Here is a 19,046-nt window from a genome sequence, read left to right as displayed (position 1 = left end):
CTGTCTCACTTCAAAGTGAAGAGATGCATGTACTTCCTGAGATGCAGACAGGTACATGGCTATGATTCTTAGTACATTCCCTAAAAGTTCATGCACATATCCTCTTCCTGACATTTACATTGCCTTTCTAATAATATCAGTTCATGAGGGCCAGACGGGGGGAAGAATGAGAAATGAGTCTGCCTTTCTAGCCAAGGCCGGATTCACCCCAAAGGAAAGAAAGCACACAAAAGGAAAACGGGGCTCCGGCATGAGTGCTTTTAGAGTTTGGCAAATATCATTTATTTGACTGATTTACATTCAGTGCTTTAGTTTTGACAGAGAAAAGATAATGGAGACATTTGTATTTTGAAAGGTTTAATTATCAAAACTCTGGTGCCAACATAAAATCTCAATGGGCTACAACTTTGTAATAAATTTCCTAATATTGATATAAAACAAGATTAAGAATGTTAGTTGCCTGTGTGTCACTTCACCAATTCCTGCTGATAATCATTCGCACCTTCCATCCTCAAACTCACCAACAAGCATTGGAGAGAAATTTGTCTCAGGCTAAAACCAGTGTTGTGTTGGAACTTTTTCGTATTAGCTTGCAAGAGCCAATTGTTAAATTTTTAGGAATTTTGCAAGCCCATGGACATCACATTGAGTGTGAAATCAGCCATGGAGAATTTATGCCATGGAAACTTGCAAATGCTACAAATCAGGATGTCCTTTTTCCTTGTTCTGGAGAATCAGGTGTTAAACACTTACTGGCACATTACTGGTTATGGATAACAAAGAAAATGAAAATTAATTTTCTTCTCTTGCCTATCTCCAAAAGAGGCTGCAGGGTCTGACAAGTTCTGCTATGAAAAGCTGAATACAGAAGGCACTGAGAAGGGAAACTGCGGGAAGGATGGAGACCGGTGGATTCAGTGCAGCAAACAGTGAGTGGTCAGCTCTGAGGGCATCATCACTGGACTTGGAAGCCCTTATTATGCAAGTGCAAAATGAGCACAAAATAAATGCTAATGATTTTTTTCTAAGTGTTCACCTATTGAAAAATTTAAAGTATTTGTTTGTAATAGATATTATTATATCTAGAGGCAAATGGCTATAGATTAAACTGTTACTATGCTACAGAGTCATGCCATTTCTACAAAATTCAGAAAATTTCTCAGGTGCCACATTTTACTTCATTTTTGTTCTGACGAGATACTTTGCCAGAGCATTACAAATTAATACTAGCTTTTAATTTTCTACTTTTACTAGAATATATGGCCTATGAACGTAGTAGTATACATGTAGTTTAAAAGCAAACTATATAGACCATATATATTTTTGCGACGAACATGAAATCTTACTATTTTTTTTATCGTTTCACAAGTGTGGTAACATTTGATTTATTCAGATAGCTAATATTTACACCGGAGATTTTTCCTTTCCAAAAAGCATCTAGTTAGTACATATTAAAGGCATCTTGACTCAGGAAATGAAATGCTTTCAGAGCACATTGATATTTCTTTCTTTCTTTCTTTCGTTTGTTCGTTTGTTCTTTCTTTCTTTCTTTTTTTTTCTTTTTTTAAATCGAGACTGAGTCTCGCTCTGTTGCCCAGGCTGGAGTGCAGTGGCGTGATCTCAGCTCACTGCAACCTCCTCCTCCTGGGTTCAAATGATTCTCATGCCTCAGCCTCCTTAGTAGCTGGGATTACAGGCACCTGCCACCACGCCCGGCTACTTTTTGTATTTTTAGTAGAGATGGGGTTTCACCATGTTGGCCAGGCTGGTCTCAAACTCCTGACCTCAAGTGATCCACCCTCCTCAGCCTCTCAGTGCTGGGATTACAGGTATGAGCCACCATGCCCAGCCTGATATTTCTTTGATTAGTTGAAGAAAGTTAGAATTCTCATTAATTAGGTTATTAAGGTTAATTCAATTACTGTGAAACAATGAAATCATCCCTTCTAAAGCAATGAAAATTCTCCTAATTTTGAAGCAGAGCAAGAATTTAAGGGAAGCTTTATTCTCAGTTAATGATCTCTGTTATATTTTACGAAACTTTGCAATTCCATGTAGTCTTTGATGATGAATGAGGCCATAGTAGGCAACAAATCTTTGACTATAATTTTTAAAAAATTAAACCAAAATAATAGAGAACAGAGCTTCTTATCTGATGTCTCATGAGTGGAGCACAGATGTTCCAAGGTGTTGATCCTCAGTCCTTGAGGTGTCAGCGGATAGGAGCAAGGGGAGCCTGAAGTAGTCAAAATCCATGGGATTGGACACCTTGATTTTGATTAGCGTTACTCATTCACTCCATGTCCTAGAGAATCTGATTATCTCTCTCTGTTTCATGACCTCAAAAATTTGACAGGAATTGGATTAAATTATTGTAAAAGATAGCTTTTTAGTGTCTGGTAATAGAATACCCAGTCCCCAATAAGGTAAGGGAAATTCATGTGTTTGAAACTTGAAAAAATTGTGAAATATATGGCCAGACACAATGGCTCCTGCTTGTAATCCCAGCACTTAGGGTAGCTGAGGCGAGTAGATCGCTTGAGTCCAGGAGTTCAAGACCAGTCTGGACAACATAGTGAGACCTCATCTCTGTTTTTAAAAAATTGTTAAATGTATAAACATAAAAATAAACAACACATAAATATACATTTTACCAAATAATTATGAAGTGAACTCCCATGTCACTCCTACATGGGTCAAGAAATAGAACATTGCAGCATCATCCCAGAAATAGTGCAGATACCTTCATCCTGACTTTTCTTTAGAGTTTTACTGCCTAAGTTTTCATCCCTAATGCTTCATGTGTTATTTTGTATTTTGTTTCTCAAGTCCAGCATTTTAAGTGTTTTCTGTAGTGTGTATAGCTGTCTGTTGTTCATTTTTATTATTTATTTATTTCACTTTTATAAATGTACAAATAAATGAATATACTATACTTTAGTTCTCCATTCTGTGTTGATGAACATTTAGACTGTTTTCATTTTTTGGCTATTAGGCATCATGCTGCTATGAATATTCTTGTATATGTAACCTAGTGCACATTTGTACCTCTTTCTGTAAGGCCTGTACATAGGCAGAAAATTTTCTAAGTCATAGGGGATGTTATCAGTGTTACCAAATGATGTCAGACTATTTTCTAAAATGGCTGAACCAGTCAATTCTACCATCAGTATTATGTATATAAGAATTTTGTTATACCATATTTCACCAACACTTGGTATTATCAGACTTTTAGCTTTTATCTGTTCTGGTGGGTGTGACCTGCTATATTAGCATGGTTTTAATTTGCATTTCACCAGATTACAAGTGGAATTTAGCACATTTTTTACATTTATTGGACATGGATTTCCTTTTTTTGTGACTTGCCACTTCAATTCTTTGCCCATTTTTTGGGAGTCATTGTTTACTTAACAGATAGACTGGAGGTAGAGGTCCTTATGGTGCATGAATTTAACAAGGTCACCAAAGACCCAGATAATTTCTGCCCCTCCATCCTGCAACCCTTAGCATGTTGGCTTTTTGTCCTTATGCTTTGTGAACTCATGATTGTTAAGAGGATGCAAAAGCTACACATTCAAAGCTAGGAAGTAGGGATAGGAGCAAAAGGTCTTCTCCTTGTCAGTCTCTAACCTTTTATCCCAAAAACAAAATCCTCCCAGTCACTCCCTAGCCAGCTTTTACTCACGTCTTCACAGCCCAGGGGCCACTTCTAACTCTAAGAAGAGGAGAAGGGGGAATGGATAGGAAAATGGGTGTCGAGAATGGGAGTACCAAGAATAGATGAGACAGCAGTCATGATCCATCTTTCAGGGCTGGGCACTTTGCTGTTCCAAACAAAGCTGTGATCCTCTTAGCAAAGAAGGAGGAGGTTATCACCTACCAATGATATATGATCAAATGTTTTTGTTTAGAAAGAAAGAGAATATTTTAAAAATTTGAATAAATGTGGACCGAATCGTTTGGATTTTTTGAGCTTGATTCCTCTTGTCTGGTCTGTTTGTTTTCTTTACACATGTTCAGTGATGTGTTCTGTGGATTCTTACTCTGTACCAATCTTACTCGAGCTCCACGTATTGGTCAACTTCAGGGTGAGATCATTCCAACTTCCTTCTACCATCAAGGCCGGGTGATTGACTGCAGGTAACATATTAAATGTTGGAAGACCTAATAAGCCATGAGAATTACAAATTTCAGAAAACCAAATTTCAAAAAAAATCAGAAATCAAAGATTTTTCTAGTTTTTACAAGAGGAAAGTTAATTTAGATTTTATTATCACCTTTCATGTTGACAGTCACTTAAAAACAACAAAGTTGTATATTGACTTGTAGCTTACATTTGCTCAAAGTTATACTAGTTAGTAGTAATATACCCTTCTTTGTCATCATAATTTTAAGAGCAGAATTATGGTGTTCATTCTAACCCATTATTAACGTTTTAAGCATTAGAGTATGTCACTATTTGAACACTGTGTGTGTGTGTGTGTGTTTTTTTTTTTATGACTGAAAAGAAAAAGAATTTAAGCTACAGTTTATGTAGTTTATGTCTGATTTGGAAGATGGCTTAACAAATACCTAATCACATATAGAAAATATTAAAACAGTAGGTATACCTATAAGCAAACATTTGATATCCAGTTGTCTGTGAGTACAAGGCATGTAGATACGAGGCTTATTTTTGTTTATCCAGGGAGTCATACTATATTCCAAATAGGTATTGTTTCCTTCAAAGTAGTCATAATTCTAAGATACTAGTCTCTTACTCAATGTTGTTGCTAAAACACTTTTGGCCTTCCCGCTACAGAATTGCCTTCAGTGTCTGCAAACTTTTAGTATCCTTAGAGTACCATATCTTCACCTTAAGTGAGATAATACAAGATTTGGGATGATCCAAAAGTAATTTTAGGAAATTGATTGGGTACTAAATTGGATAATGCTATCTCGGTCAAATGGTTACTTCTTTTCTGGCTTTTAAATGGCTCTGAAGACAATTCTAACAGGGTCTTATACAGTGAGAGCCCTCCTGGAATAAATTTGTAGTCTCTAAAGCTAGTTACTTTGATGTATACAAGCTTTATTTGAATGTGTGTTTTCATGCCTTTAGATAAAATAGCCTTGTTAAATTATATTGTTGTATATACTAAACTAGCATATTTGTTAAATATTCAGCAAGATATTCTGTTAGTGACTATAGCATTATCATTCAAATTCAAATTATTCCCAACTTTGAAATTTTAGAAGTAAGCTCTAAAACACATGAAATAATCTTATGAAACCGCTGTCATATATGCGGTCTGCCATTGACTGAAATTTTTTACACAATGGTAAGTACTTGCCTATCTAAACATAGAAAAGTCATACTGCCCCTTTTCTGTATTTACATATGTTTAGATAGGCAAGTACTTACCATTGTTTTATAATTGTCCACAGTATGCAGGACAGTAACATACTATACAGGAGTTTAGCCCAGCAGCAATAGACTCGACCATCTAGCAGTGTAGGTGTATAGTAGGCTATACCATCCAGGTTTGTGTAAGCTCATTCTATGACATTTGCACAAAGACAAAATTGACTAATGACACATTTCTTAGAATGTTATCCCCATCATTACGCTAGGCATGTCTGTAAATATCAATAGGAAATAACTGGTTTGTTTATTTTTTTCAATTATGGATAGTCAGATCTTCTGAAGTAAGGATAATATTTTTCAAAATATTTTTTATTTGCTGTTTTTGTTCATCATCTGCTTTTTTTTTTTTTTACTATGCTACGTCTGAAAGCCTTGGAGAGCTACTAATATATTTGCTTCTTTTGTTCTCATACAGATACTTCTCCTTTAGTCTTAATGTTGGGTCTTGAAAACAAGTGAAGATTTAGAATATACTTTGTGCAAATGACATTTTTCTTGTTGATGTGTTTTCTAATAATGATAATGAGTTTCTTTTTCATGCTCTTTTATTAAGGAAAGGTAGGGAAAGGGAAAGAAGAAGAGGAGTAAGAAAATGCTAGGAGAAATCCACATCCACTGACAGCCTCTTGAGTTTCCTGAAGAGCAAGTCTCATTCGTGTTGATGTTGTATTTCTAAGTGTGGTGTGAATGGTTATATGGATATCTTTCTTGTTTTAGTGGTGCTCATGTAGTTTTAGATGATGATACAGATGTGGGCTATGTAGAAGATGGAACGCCATGTGGCCCGTCTATGATGTGTTTAGATCGGAAGTGCCTACAAATTCAAGCCCTAAATATGAGCAGCTGTCCACTCGATTCCAAGGGTAAAGTCTGTTCGGGCCATGGGGTAAGTAGGTATCAATGTGACAGCTGAAACCTTCATGGTCTGGCATGGTCACAGTGGCTGGACTTTCATTTCAGCCATTCTCCTAGCCAACATGGTGAAACACCATCTCTACTAAAAATACAAAAAATAGCTGGGTGTGGTGGTGGGCACCTGTAGTCCCAGCTACTGGGGAGGCTGAGGCAGAAGAATCGCTTGAATCCGGGAGGCGAAGGTTGCAGTGAGCCGAGATCAAGCCACTGCACTCCAGCCTGGGCGACAGAGCGAGACTCCATCTCAACAACAATAACAACAACAGCAACAACAACGAAAAGGCCACATTCAGCCTTGTTAATCGCAATCATGGTATTAGAATATTTCAGATTAAAAAGCTCCCTTGTTTGATTTTATCATCTCTAGTAATCTGTCCCTGAATGTATTTCTCAGGGAGATAAGGGTTTAAACATTCCTGTCTCTAGTTTGCTGATTGTTATTTATTTCATCTAGATTACAGTTCCATTCCAGCATGCTGGCGGGTCCCTGGAGAAAGAGGGAGGAGACAAAGATCACTCTGGGGTCCTCAGCTTGGCTGACTGAGAAAAGAGGGTTACCAGGGTCTAGGGGTGTGGGGATGGGGCTGGGGGGAATGCTTGTTGGGCAGGGAAAGTGCCACCAAGTGAATTTGGTGTTGGACATGGTGATAGTGAGGTCATACAAGGCACTGGTGATTTATATCTCCTGGCCTTTTATCTCCAGCAATGCTTTTGAGCCCACTATCTATTAATTTATTGAATGAAGTATTTATGTTTTTAAAGTATGTTCCTAGAAACAGCTACTTCTGAACAAAGTAGGAAAAAGTATCTTATCAGACATTTGTATACTTAAGTAGTATCATGATTCAGTTTAAGAATAACATGAATAATTCAATTTAATTTGAGAATAATAATAAATAAGATAAATAATTGAAGAATTTCTTCCTTTTAATCTTTTTCTTTAATTAATGGAAAAAAATGTTACACAATGTGATCTATGCATTATTACCTCATGTCTAGGGATCACAACCATGGGAAACTTTAAAAAGAAATTCCAAATAGTTTTTAAAGCTTCCTCCCTGCCCCCACGTCTCTTTTACATTTATCGCCATTATTCTGCAAAATGCAGTGAAAATGCCATATCTGTTCCTTGTTCTTCACAGGTGTGTAGTAATGAAGCCACCTGCATTTGTGATTTCACCTGGGCAGGGACAGATTGCAGTATCCGGGATCCAGTCAGGAACCTTCACCCCCCGAAGGATGAAGGACCCAAGGGTTTGTGTGATTTCGGTTTCAATTCATGGAATACTGAATTCATCGACACTGTTCCAATGCATCAATATAACATTCTCATCCACTTAAGAGGAGACATATAAGGATATCTCTTTTTGCCTTTAAAGTATATGATTTATGTTACTGCAGAATTAAGGATTCTGTTATATCATATTTTTAAAATGTGTTTGAGTTACTTCTTAGTCCAGAACTGAGACTGGGAAGAAGTAAATACACACATTTTCTTTAATACAGTATTCTTTTTCTCTTTCAACCTTATTCTCTTTCCATAATCGTAAATTATTTTGTAGTTTGTCTAAGCTATGCCATTTTTCTAATAGATCAAATCTCTTTGGCTGCCATGAGACTCTGGTTACTTTTCAATGTTGGAATCTCCCCAGAAGGAAGTTGTCACCTTCCAAGCTCTTTTTGAACACTCTTTTGACTAGGAAGGAGTTGGAATTCTTCACAGAACTTTCATTCTTCAAAGAAAATGTAAAAGATCTGGACCTTTTGTTTTAATCAGTCATTAAGAGGAGATAAATTAGAATTTGGGGATTAGAAAGAGACTCAGGGGCCACTTAGGACCACTCTCTGTTTTTGCAGATGAGAAGGCCCAGACCCTGAGGTCAGGTCACTTACTGTAGTCACCGACGTAGTGAGAGACAAGGCTGGGACCAGGACTCAAGTCCCAAGTGCCTGATCTCAGACTCTTGTTCTCTGCCCATCCATTATATCATTTTTTTTTTTTTTTTTTTTTGACAGGATCTTGCTCTGTCACCCAGGTGAGAGTGCAGTGGCACAATCATGGCTCACTGAAGCCTCAAACTGCAAGGCCCAAGAATCCTGACACCATGCCCGGCTAATTTTTTTATTTTTTGTAGAGAAAGGGTGTTGCTATGTTGCCCAGGCTGGTCTTGAACTCCTGGCCTCAAGTGATCCTTCCGCCTTGGCCTCTCAAAGTGCTGGGATTATAGGTGTGAACCACTGCGCCCGGCCCTCTTAAATCATCTTTTTTTTGGGGGGAGTTGGGGGGGAAACAAAGTCTCACTCTGTTGCCCAGGCTGGAATACTGTGGTGTGATCTTGGCTCACTGCAACCTCTTGCCACCCGGGTTCAAGTGATTCTCCTGCCTCAGCCTCCTGAGTAGCTGGGATTACAGGCACCTGCCACTGCACCTGGCTAATTTTTGTATTTTTAATGGAGACAGGGTTTTACCATCTTGGCCAGGCTGATCTTGAACTCATGACCTCATGTTCCACCCACCTTGGCTGGGATTACAGGTGCGAGCTACCGCGCCCGGCCTCTTACATCATCTTATAATGTAGTCTGTGTTACCAGGAGTATGGTAATCATTTTTCAGTATTCTCCCGATTCCCAGCCCCTCATACAATTTTCAAAGATCTAGAAAACCTATCAGTCACAAACAGGCTTACTATAGCATCTGTTACATTGTACCTGAGAAGCCAAGGAAATACTAGAACCAGTTTTTATATACAGGGATGACATTGTACATCAGCTTCTTTATCATGGTACTGCTAACAGGTTTTTTTGTAAGTAACTGCCATGCTTTTCTCTGACGGGTTGGAAAATGCATATAGGATTAGTACCATTTTGATCAGCTTAGTTTTGGATGAAAATTTATTGAAACTCTCTGAACTTCAGTATCGTTTATGTGGGAAAAGATGATTTCAGATGCAGATAAAACTCTGTAGTCCTCAATTCCTGAAGAGATTTAGGCTGATTCAGACGCATGTGAATTGTTCAGTAATAGTGGGTGTGTTAAAACACATTTTATGCATTTGCTTAATATGCCCATGATATTAAAATTCTGTAAGAATCATAATCACACCCTCACAGTCTATTTCTGTTTTCTTCCTTCTATTTCTAAAAGGGAACGTATTCCACTTTTACACTTAGTCTTTTGTTACTTTAAAACTAGAACAAAAAATTCTTGGATCCACCTTCTGAAGTTAGATTTAGAGAAGATTTAAGCTCTAACAAGAGAAGCCAAGGTTCATTCTTTCCAAATTTTCTCTCCGCAGTGTGTCTGTGATTTTTTTTTTTAAGATCTAAATGCTATTTCCTCAAGTGAGGTATAAAGATGCCTCAAAGGATGAGCAGAGCTAAATTTACTTAGACTCTGCCTTTTTTCTTTAAGTAGGGTACAGGATTATTAATTGTCTGGTTCTATAATATCTATTCCCTGTTCCTTCACCCACCCATGCCTAAAAATCTTTGGAGGCATTAAGTAAAGAAAGCCACGTGCTAGAGAAAGAGTACCCACAGCTGCCTTTTGTTTTGTTTTGCTTTGCTCTCTCCATTTAATGTGGTAGCATCCCACACTATCTTTAAAAAAAAAAACAAAAAACTTTTTTGATCCTTCAAGGAATACATACATAACTTATTGAAGAAAAATTTGAAAATACAGAAAATATTAAAACTCAGAGGTGCTCAAGATAAGCGTTATTGGGCCTGGCGCAGTGGTTCGTGCCTGTAATCCCAGGACTTTGGGAGGCCGAGGGCAGGTGGATCACCTGAGGTCGGGAGTTTGAGACCAGCCTGGCCAACATGGTGAAACCCTGTCTCTACTGAAAACACAAAAATTAGCCGGTAATGATGGCATGTGCCTATAATCCCAGCTACTTGGGAGGCTGAGGCATGAGAATTGAGCTTGAACCCAGAAGGCAGAGGTTGCAGTGAGCCAAGATTGTGCCACTATACTCCAGCCTGGGTGATAGAGTGAAACACTGAGTCCCCTACTCATCCCCCCAAAAAAGAGGCCAGGCACGGTGGCTTACACCTGTTATCCCAGCACTTTGGGAGGCCCAGGCAGGTGGATCACCTGGGGTCAGGAGTTTGAGACCAGCCTGGCCAACATGGTGAAACCCCATCTCTACTAAAAATACAAAGATTAGCTGGGCGTGGTGGTGCATGCCTGTAATCCCAGCTACTCGGGAGGCTGAGGTAGGAGAATTGCTTGAACCTGGGAGGGGGAGGTTACAGTGAGCCAAGATCGTGCCATTGTACTCCAGCCTGGGTAACAGAGTGAGATTCCATCTCAAAAAAAGAAAAAAGAGATAAGCATTCTGGTATGCTGCTTTCCTGTTGCATGTTTTCTTTTTTCTTTCTTCATGAAGACAGTGTAGTCATTGTAAAGGTATCCATTGGTTCTAAAATTATTAAAAACCTTATGAATCTCTAATAATTTTGATTAAATTGAAAATAAGTCGTTAAATGAAATAAATGACCTAGTTATTTTTACAAATGTTTAGATTTCCAGAAAAATCAAGCAGTTTTAGTACAAGTAAATAATAGCTTTTATCTATAATAGCTATCTATATCTTTTTAACCTCTTTTTAAAACTCCATTAATCTACTGGTAAAACAGAAACTAAAAAACTTTGTTGTAGATTATATTGTTTTGTTTTTGATTGTCAGGTTAAAAGAAGATTCCAAGTGATAAATTCTGTGCTTTTCTTTTTATTCAGTTAGCAAATATTTATTGACTATCTACTATTTAAAAGATAACATGCTTGGCACACAGACACTCCATAAATATTACACTCTTTCAAAACATGTAAAGGAAATGAGATGCAGCATGCTAGTGCCGCTTTTCAGTTTGTCCATATTGATTTGTTTTGTTGCCTTGCTGAAGAGTAATAGGTAATGGACTCAGGTTATTAAAACAATCAGTGTTTTATTGACTGTAGGCTCAGCAGTGTGTGGGACACTAAGATTTTTCTCAAAAACTGCATGTTGTGGCCGGGCGCAGTGGCTCACGCCTGTAATCCCAGCGCTTTGGGAGGCTGAGGCAGGCAGATCATGAGGTCCGGAGATCAAGAGCATCCTGGCTAACACGGTGAAACCCCATCTCTACTAAAAATACAAAAAATTAGCCGGGCAAGGTGGCGGGCACCTGTAGTCCCAGCTACTCGGGAGGCTGAGGCAGGAGAATGGTGTGAACCCAGGAGGCAGAGCTTGCAGTGAGCCGAGATCACGCCACTGCCCTCCAGCCTGGGCGACAGAGCGAGACACTGTCTCAGAAAACAAAAACAAAAACAAAAAACTGCATGTTGTGTCTTTTTTCTCATGATCCAACTGGTTTGATTGGCACCTGCCTGATTGAGCACGGTGTTTGGGCCCTCCCCAAATGCTTGCCGTTTATAATGGACACCACCCACAGTGGCCAGTCGTATCCGTAGGTGAAGGTTTTCTGTGTAGGTGCAGTAAGAGTATTAAAAATACTTAGTTTTATTTAATTTCAATGTGCTTCCATTATATAGAGAAAAAAATTCAAGAAGCAATATGGCCTTTTTAAAAATCGTGAACATGGACGTAAAAGATAAATTGTACCCGACTGCCCTTTGGATCAAGACCAAATTAGTAAAAATGAAGGCGAATTCTATGACTCCATCTTCATTGATTTGAGAATGTCAGAAATGAACTGACGTGTTTTGGGTATTTATTTTAACTGTAAGTTCCTGGAAGAATAGGAAATTCAACCTCTCCTGTTTGGGGACTGAAAGCATACCTGAAAGCATTGCCACTGTAGTCACCCTGTACTTGCTCTAGTTGTCCGCTATGGACTCATAATTTAAGGCATGCTGGATTATTCACACCAACTTCTCAAACCAAACTATTGAAAGACAAGAAGTAGGATCTCAAAGCGCAAGCCATGTGAGCAAGGATTTTTTTAAAAGGATTTTTGTCACATTACTTTATTTATTTTTTCTACATTGTTGTTTATTTCACATACAAAAACCCTGTCTTAATTTTATTTTTAATTTTTTATATTTTTAAAGCCTAGTCCTTCTCTCAACTTGTTTCCACTGAAATCATTATAGAAAATTATTTTGCTTTATTCTACAAGGACAGAATGTATTTTAACTCTGTTTAAAAGGCCTAGAATTCTCTCCTGTTACAGGGAGATCCACATCAAGTACCCTAATTGTTGTCTGTATATAGACACCTTCTCAAGGTACTTACTATAGAATACAGTGGAACTTTTCTCATGTGATAGTTTACATCACCATTGTAAGAAGGAAGAGAAACTGGGACATAGCTGATGTTTTCAGTGGTATGTATGGGCAGAGATATTATTCCTGGGAAGCTTTGGTCAGACCTTTTTATCACAACCACACTCATCAAATCAGAGATAAAAAGGGCCTTAGAAACAATTCAGTCTAGACCCCTTGTTTTACAAATGAAAAAACTAAGTTAGTTTTCAGGGTTAACAGTGAGTGAGTGGCAGAGCCAAGAATATAGCATAATCACCTTATCTTGAGCCAAATGCTTTTTTCTGTTATTTCACACTCCTGTTTTGAAGTTGAATAATGAGGCTAGGCACAGTGGCTCATGCCTGTGATCCTGATCACAACACTTTAAGGAGGCTGAGGTGGGCGAATTGCTTGAGCCCAGGAGTTCCAGACCAGCCTGAGAAACATGGAAAAACCCCATCTATACAAAAAAATAAAAAAATTAGCTAGGTGTGGTGGCATGTACCTGTAGTGCCAGCTACTTGGGAGGCTGAAGTGGGAGGATCACCTAATCCCGTGAGGCAGAGGTTGCAGTGAGCCAAGATCACACCACTGCACTCCAGCCTAAGCAAGAGAGTAAGACCCTTCTCAAAAAAAAAAAAAAAAAAAAAAGCTGAATGTTAAGTTATTCTACTAGTTCTTATAGCATAATAGCTAGTAGAAAGCAAAACAGTAACTAGTTAGTAATCAGGCTTATTAGCTGATCCATTACTTGTCAATGGTGCTTTTTATGGAATTAGATAAGAAAGGAAGTATTATATTATTAGCATTTAGTATTTTTAAAACAATAGTTTTGAAATCTTGCTTTCTAAGGTGTTAATCTTGAGGAGTATTTAGTGTTTACATTTACCTTTTGCAATATATCCTTTTGGTGACTGTCTTTGTCAGTGCACAAATCTTAGATTTTATAGTTTAGATGATTTGATATGAGAAGTTATCCTTATCATATATGATTATGCTTATGTATAATTATGTGCTACTTGAATTTTTTTTCAAATAACAATGGCCTTATCAATAACCCAAGGATATATTAAGTTTAAAATTTTTTTAATAACTGTGAATTTATTTTGTTTCAGTTCAGAAAAACTATTTTCATTGACAGCATAAACTGAAATAGATCCTTACATGAAATTATTTATTTTGCATCCTTTTAGACATTTGTCAATGTGTCTAAAAATGAACTTAAGTTTTTTTCTTTTTTGCAAAAGAGTAAGGAGATCTGATTCTATGTATAATGTATTGAAATATGGAGCTACATACCAATATTATACACTAGTACATAAAGAGTTTATTTAGTATTTACTTTTCTAGTCTTGAATTGTAGTGAAATAATAAATCCCTGAAGAAAGAACTTCGGTCCATGGAATACAAATGATGACTCTGGTGCCTCCTGCCTGTGAAGTATTAAATGATACAGGATTTTAACCCCCTTTGGAATCGTGGGAAAATAATGCACCTTCTTATTTGAGAAACTCTCTAAAAATAAGGGAAAAAAAACCCCACTCAATTTCAAAACAGCACATTTTCAAAATGTCTGAAGCATGACTTGTCTATAAAGGAATTCTACATATAAAGTAGAAAATCTTAAGAAAAGGATAAAATTTATAGTTTTTGATATTTTATACTTACCAAAAATTCTATCCTTTAGCACAAGTAAACCTAGATAGCAGGGCCCAAGACTAAAAATAAACCAACAAGTAATGGATATAAGCAAGTAAACAAAAATGAAAACATTCTGCTAGGTAATAAACAGATTCCACAAACACGTTATACTGAAAAGTAAGTGTATCAAAGAGTTAGGGAGCAAAGTTAAGTTCCTAATACAAGGATTGTGTTGTCAGCTAGAAGCTGTTAAGAGTTCCGTCTCCAGGTTTGGTAGGATGAGAAGGAAAATAAGATATATCATCATGTGTCCAGCATAGGTCCTTGAACAACAAAAAAAAGATATTTAGTAGGTAATGAATGAGTGAATTAATGAATAAATTACAGAATAGATAAATTAGTATAGAAGTAGATTTTTTTCAATGAGATCATAAACTCTTTGTAGCTATGAAAAGTAGCTGCAACCTTCATTTTCAAATATGTCCCCTGTAAAAATCCACCCACCCATGAGCTACTCAGTTAATTTATGTCGAGATGATGCACAAGTTCCTACTTGCCACAACAAAGTTCAGCGCTCTCTAAAGGAAGAGAACAAAAGCAAAGCAGGATAGACAAAAAGAAAATCTTCACATCTTTAAGAGATAACCATGCTCAGTACAATGACAAAGAATCAAATGGCACTTTACATGTATTTGCAGGATACTGTGTAACTCAAAGTAGTGGGAGGGAGAGAGAACAGGGAGGGTAGGGATGCTTTTGAGAAAGCTTTTTTTCCCACTTTTATCTTGCTTTAGCGTTAAGAGTACTTATCAGTTAAGAATGTAGAGATAATTATTCTTTCTCATTGGAGATTACAGACTATATCTGTTCATCTTGAACACCCATTTGAAGCCTCTGTAGAAATGTCTTGTTCCTCTGGTTGTATTTCGAAAACCTACATGATTTTGTCTTGTTTCTGCAGTGAGAAATTATATCCATAGCAAAGACAAAAGTCTTTTAAAATTATTTTTATTTATCTTTCATGTAGTTCTTACAATTTCTAAAAAATTAACATTCATTTAGTATCACAGTTTATGGGAGAGGGTTTTTTTCTATTATTTAGCATACGTGGCTTATATAAAAATTGCAGAAGTCACAGGACTGTCATGTATTGCAGCTCTGAGAACCAATGCCTAAAACTTAAGCAAAAAAAAAAAAAAAAGTTATGGCCAGGCACGGTGGCTCACACCTGTAATCCCAGCACTCTGGGAGGCCGAGGCGGGCAGACCACGAGGTCAGGAGTTTGAGACCAGCCTGGCCAATATGGTAAAACCCTGTCTCTAAAACTACAAAAATTAGCCAGGCGTGGTGGGGTGCACCTGTAGTCCCAGCTACTTGGGAGGCTGAGGAAGAAGAGTTGCTTGAACCCGGGAGGCAGAGGTTGCAGTGATGCAGTGAGCTGAGATCGTGCCACTGCACTCCAGCCTGGGTGACAGAGCAAGACTCCGTCTCAAAAAAAAGTTATATGTATTTTTAGTATTCTGAAAGCGAGGGTTTTCTAAGGTCTTTTTAAAAATGAGGCTTCATATTTGGAATACCTTTCAATCCCAGTATTTGCCTCCGTAACTTGAAAATCAAAGTAGTTCAGGTGATTTTGAGTTCTAACATATTGTCATAGTGGGGAAACATTGCTGCCACCTTCAGTGTGGGTCTTCTTCCCTTAGCCTTCCACACTCTCAGGGGACTTTTCTGTTCTCTGTTGTGTCCCCATCTTTTTTTGTTTGTTTGTTTTTTTTAAGAACCCAGGTTGTGCTTAGTCAATGATAAAACTAGAATTTCTCCCTCACATTATTATCTTGTGATAAGATGAAGCAGTATACAGTTGCTTAACAGGGTTAGAAATCCAGGATTCTCTCTCTTCCTCTGGGAGAATATTTAACTAAAAATGTCAGTGAGCCCAATTGTAAGCCTTAAAAAATGGTGGCTCTGAGTCGTGGATCTTTGTTTTGTTTCACTGTCTCAGAGCACATAACACACGTGAAGGGCAGCCTTGTGGAAGCCAATCTCCGTTTTCATGGAAAAGGTGATCTGAATTTGATTCCTGTAGAAACACGAGATAAAGTGTATGTATGTCCACACACTTGTGTGCACACAGGCACAGACACACAACTGCAAACAATTTGTCTTCCAACTTTAACTCCAAACTTCATTTTGCCTTTGTAAGGGGAACCTTGGGGACCCCCACTCATTCCAGGCCCATTTTCCAGGATAGGAAAGCTGTACACAGAAGCAGTGACATAAAGTTATTCAGAGTGTCACTCTGGTAGTCATCTACCACTTGGTGGTCTGAAGCAATTAATGTGGTCTCCCAGAGACCCTAACTTTCTATCACAGCATAGTTTATCTACTTGAGACTACTACTAAACAAAAAACAAAATGTCCAAATACTATGACAGAAATCCAAACATTGCAGACTTATTTGAAATACACTTTTCAATAACTTCCCAGGTAAACATGTATTCACTTTTAAAGCTATTCTGTCTTGAATTTCTAAGGATCTTCACAAAACTGAATGATATATTCTGAATTTTGAAAAGATGTAGCTTCTTAGGCATATTTTACAGTTTGAAAATTTTGTAAACAATTACCAATGGCTTATTACTTTTGTAATTAAAATACAGATTTGCTGTTATGCAATTTAAATTACTTTTTAATTTTACCTCACATCTGGTAGGAACTATAACAGATTGAATTATTTGTGTGTTTATAAATATGTATAAGATAATTATGTTTTTTAAAAGTAGGGTGTGCGGAGTTTGAAGGTAAATTCACAGTTATCCTCAAATATCTTCAATATGTATGTAGATCTTAATTTCAAATCTTATAGCAAAAAAAATTCAATATTTAGCCAACTTTCAAAGCATGTCCTGAATAGATTATTTTGTATGTTAGTGAAATTAGTGTGTAATTTCCTTTGTTAAAAAATCTCCGTTTTCCCTCCACACAGTGAATATGGCCACAAGCAGGCTAATAGGGGCCGTGGCGGGCACCATTCTGGCCCTGGGGGTGATTTTTGGAGGCACAGGGTGGGGAATAGAGTAAGCATCTTGCCAGTTTCAGAGTGTTTCTGTGTGGTGCCTGGTGTGTGAGGCGATGCCTGTACCTGACCCCGTGTCTCGTCCTGTCGACCGTGTTCCCTGTGGTAGTGCACCTTGTGGTGTGACTTGGATATTGCTTGTGTCCTGTGGTTTTCTTGTGTCATGTAGAACCTTCTCCTGTCTGGAACAATGTGGGGCATAACATAACACTGGGTGTGCTTCCGATATCTTCACAATTAAGGCAAGAGTCCCAACACTTCCATTGCTCCTCCATTTTGTAAAAGTAATTTTAAAATACAGACTTTTTTTTTAACCATTTATTGGCAAAAATGCTTTTATGTGTGTGTTTTCTTAGGATTCTTGTAATAAAGTTAATCTGTGCCAGTCAAATAAACTTACATATATAACTAGAAATTATCAACAGTTATAGCACCTTTTAAAGGTGATAAAAATGATAGCTACTAATGTTTTCTTCATTTATTTAGAATGACATAGGAGACTGCAGTTTAACTTTTTAGAAAGGAGATATTTAGCATACTGTCTTCCTATTTTTCCTGTAAAATAGGTTAATAATTCAAAATTGAAGTCTACATAAGTATTTGGAAGCAAGGAGCATTAAGAATGAAAAAATATTTAATCCAAACCTGTATAACCGTAAGTGAACAGCTGCAAATCACCTGGTGGGTTGGTCTTAAAAGTAGCCAGGGTGTAAATAAATATATTGTGTGCCACTTGCCCATTAAGCTGTCACAGAAATACAGTTCTCCTGATGCTTTGATTTAGGGTGCTCTGTACTTGATCCACATCCTCAGAATAGCTGTCAGTTCTCCATGGGACACTGCTTCCTGAGATTGCTAATCTGTAGATTAAAATATTATCATGATTTTTTTCTTCTCTCTCTAATTAGAAAAAGAATATTTAAGAATGGCAGACATAACCCTTTACACAGTCTTTTCTATCTACTCTGGTGGTGGTAACACTTCAAAGTGGCCCAGGAATGAATTACTAGTATCTTCAGGAATCACTAGTTATCTTTTACTCAGCCACCCCAAATCATGGGCTTATTGTGAATATCAGACAAGTTTTTCTTTAGTTCCATTGGTTAAAACAAATGGGTGCTCCTCTTACGTACTGGAGTTGGGAGACCCAGGCACCAAAATAACATTAAGAGGGAAGCAGGTTCATAGTTCACACCTTGTGTTGAAGATGACATGAGCCTTCTTTCTCCTGGATTCAGGGACTTTGGCCAGACTTTGATCTTCCAACTCACATCTCATCACTATGGACTGTGAAGCTGGTTAGCACAGGGGAAGCTAGAAATACTAGAAAAGAGATTTTGTTTCTCCTTGTGTGTTAGAAAACAAAGACCATAACAGGAATAAAAATATTTAGAGACAAGAACTTTGTCCTGTAAAATTTTCCCTTGGCTCTGTTGACTGGGTTATATACAGAAGAAACATTCCTTTTTCAGGGCCAACTCCATGCATGCATTTATGTGAAATTCCTCCTTGACGAATGGTAGTTTTCTGAAAATCATCCCAAATGCATTTTTTAACATCATACATTGACTGTAACTTTGGTGTCCTTAAATGTACTAATTGAAAGGATGAATTTAATAATCCTTCCTTTAAGTCTTAGAGATAGGTAAAATCAAAGAGGCCTTTCTTGTAAAATATAGTCCTTGTTATCAGCATTTGTTTTCATCAGTCATTTCCAGTTTTGTTCGTTTGTGACTATTTCTAATTGTGACAGGTAA

The 19,046-nt window shown here is 37.4% G+C and overlaps 1 protein-coding gene across 4 annotated transcripts in view; it reads left to right on the top strand.

Moving 5' to 3' along the window:
- The window catches only part of ADAM23 (ADAM metallopeptidase domain 23), a 191,095-nt gene that overhangs the window by 158,527 nt on the left and 13,522 nt on the right, over window positions 1-19,046 (top strand). For 3 of the 4 annotated variants that reach the window (XM_033230554.1, XM_033230557.1, XM_033230553.1), the window contains 4 exons: window positions 824-929; window positions 4,021-4,140; window positions 6,125-6,293; window positions 7,465-7,576. In XM_033230554.1, coding sequence (XP_033086445.1) covers window positions 824-929; window positions 4,021-4,140; window positions 6,125-6,293; window positions 7,465-7,576 — 507 coding nt within the window. Of the gene's footprint in view, window positions 1-823; window positions 930-4,020; window positions 4,141-6,124; window positions 6,294-7,464; window positions 7,577-17,199; window positions 17,291-19,046 lie in introns of all 4 variants that reach the window. The other variant, XM_033230556.1, reaches the window with a different exon arrangement.

Source organism: Trachypithecus francoisi, unplaced genomic scaffold (genome assembly GCF_009764315.1).
Source record: "Trachypithecus francoisi isolate TF-2019V2 unplaced genomic scaffold, Tfra_2.0 Lachesis_group13, whole genome shotgun sequence".
Taxonomy (NCBI): domain Eukaryota; kingdom Metazoa; phylum Chordata; class Mammalia; order Primates; family Cercopithecidae; genus Trachypithecus; species Trachypithecus francoisi.
Note: the sequence above shows the minus strand (reverse complement) of the source record. Positions and strands in the feature narration are given on the sequence as shown.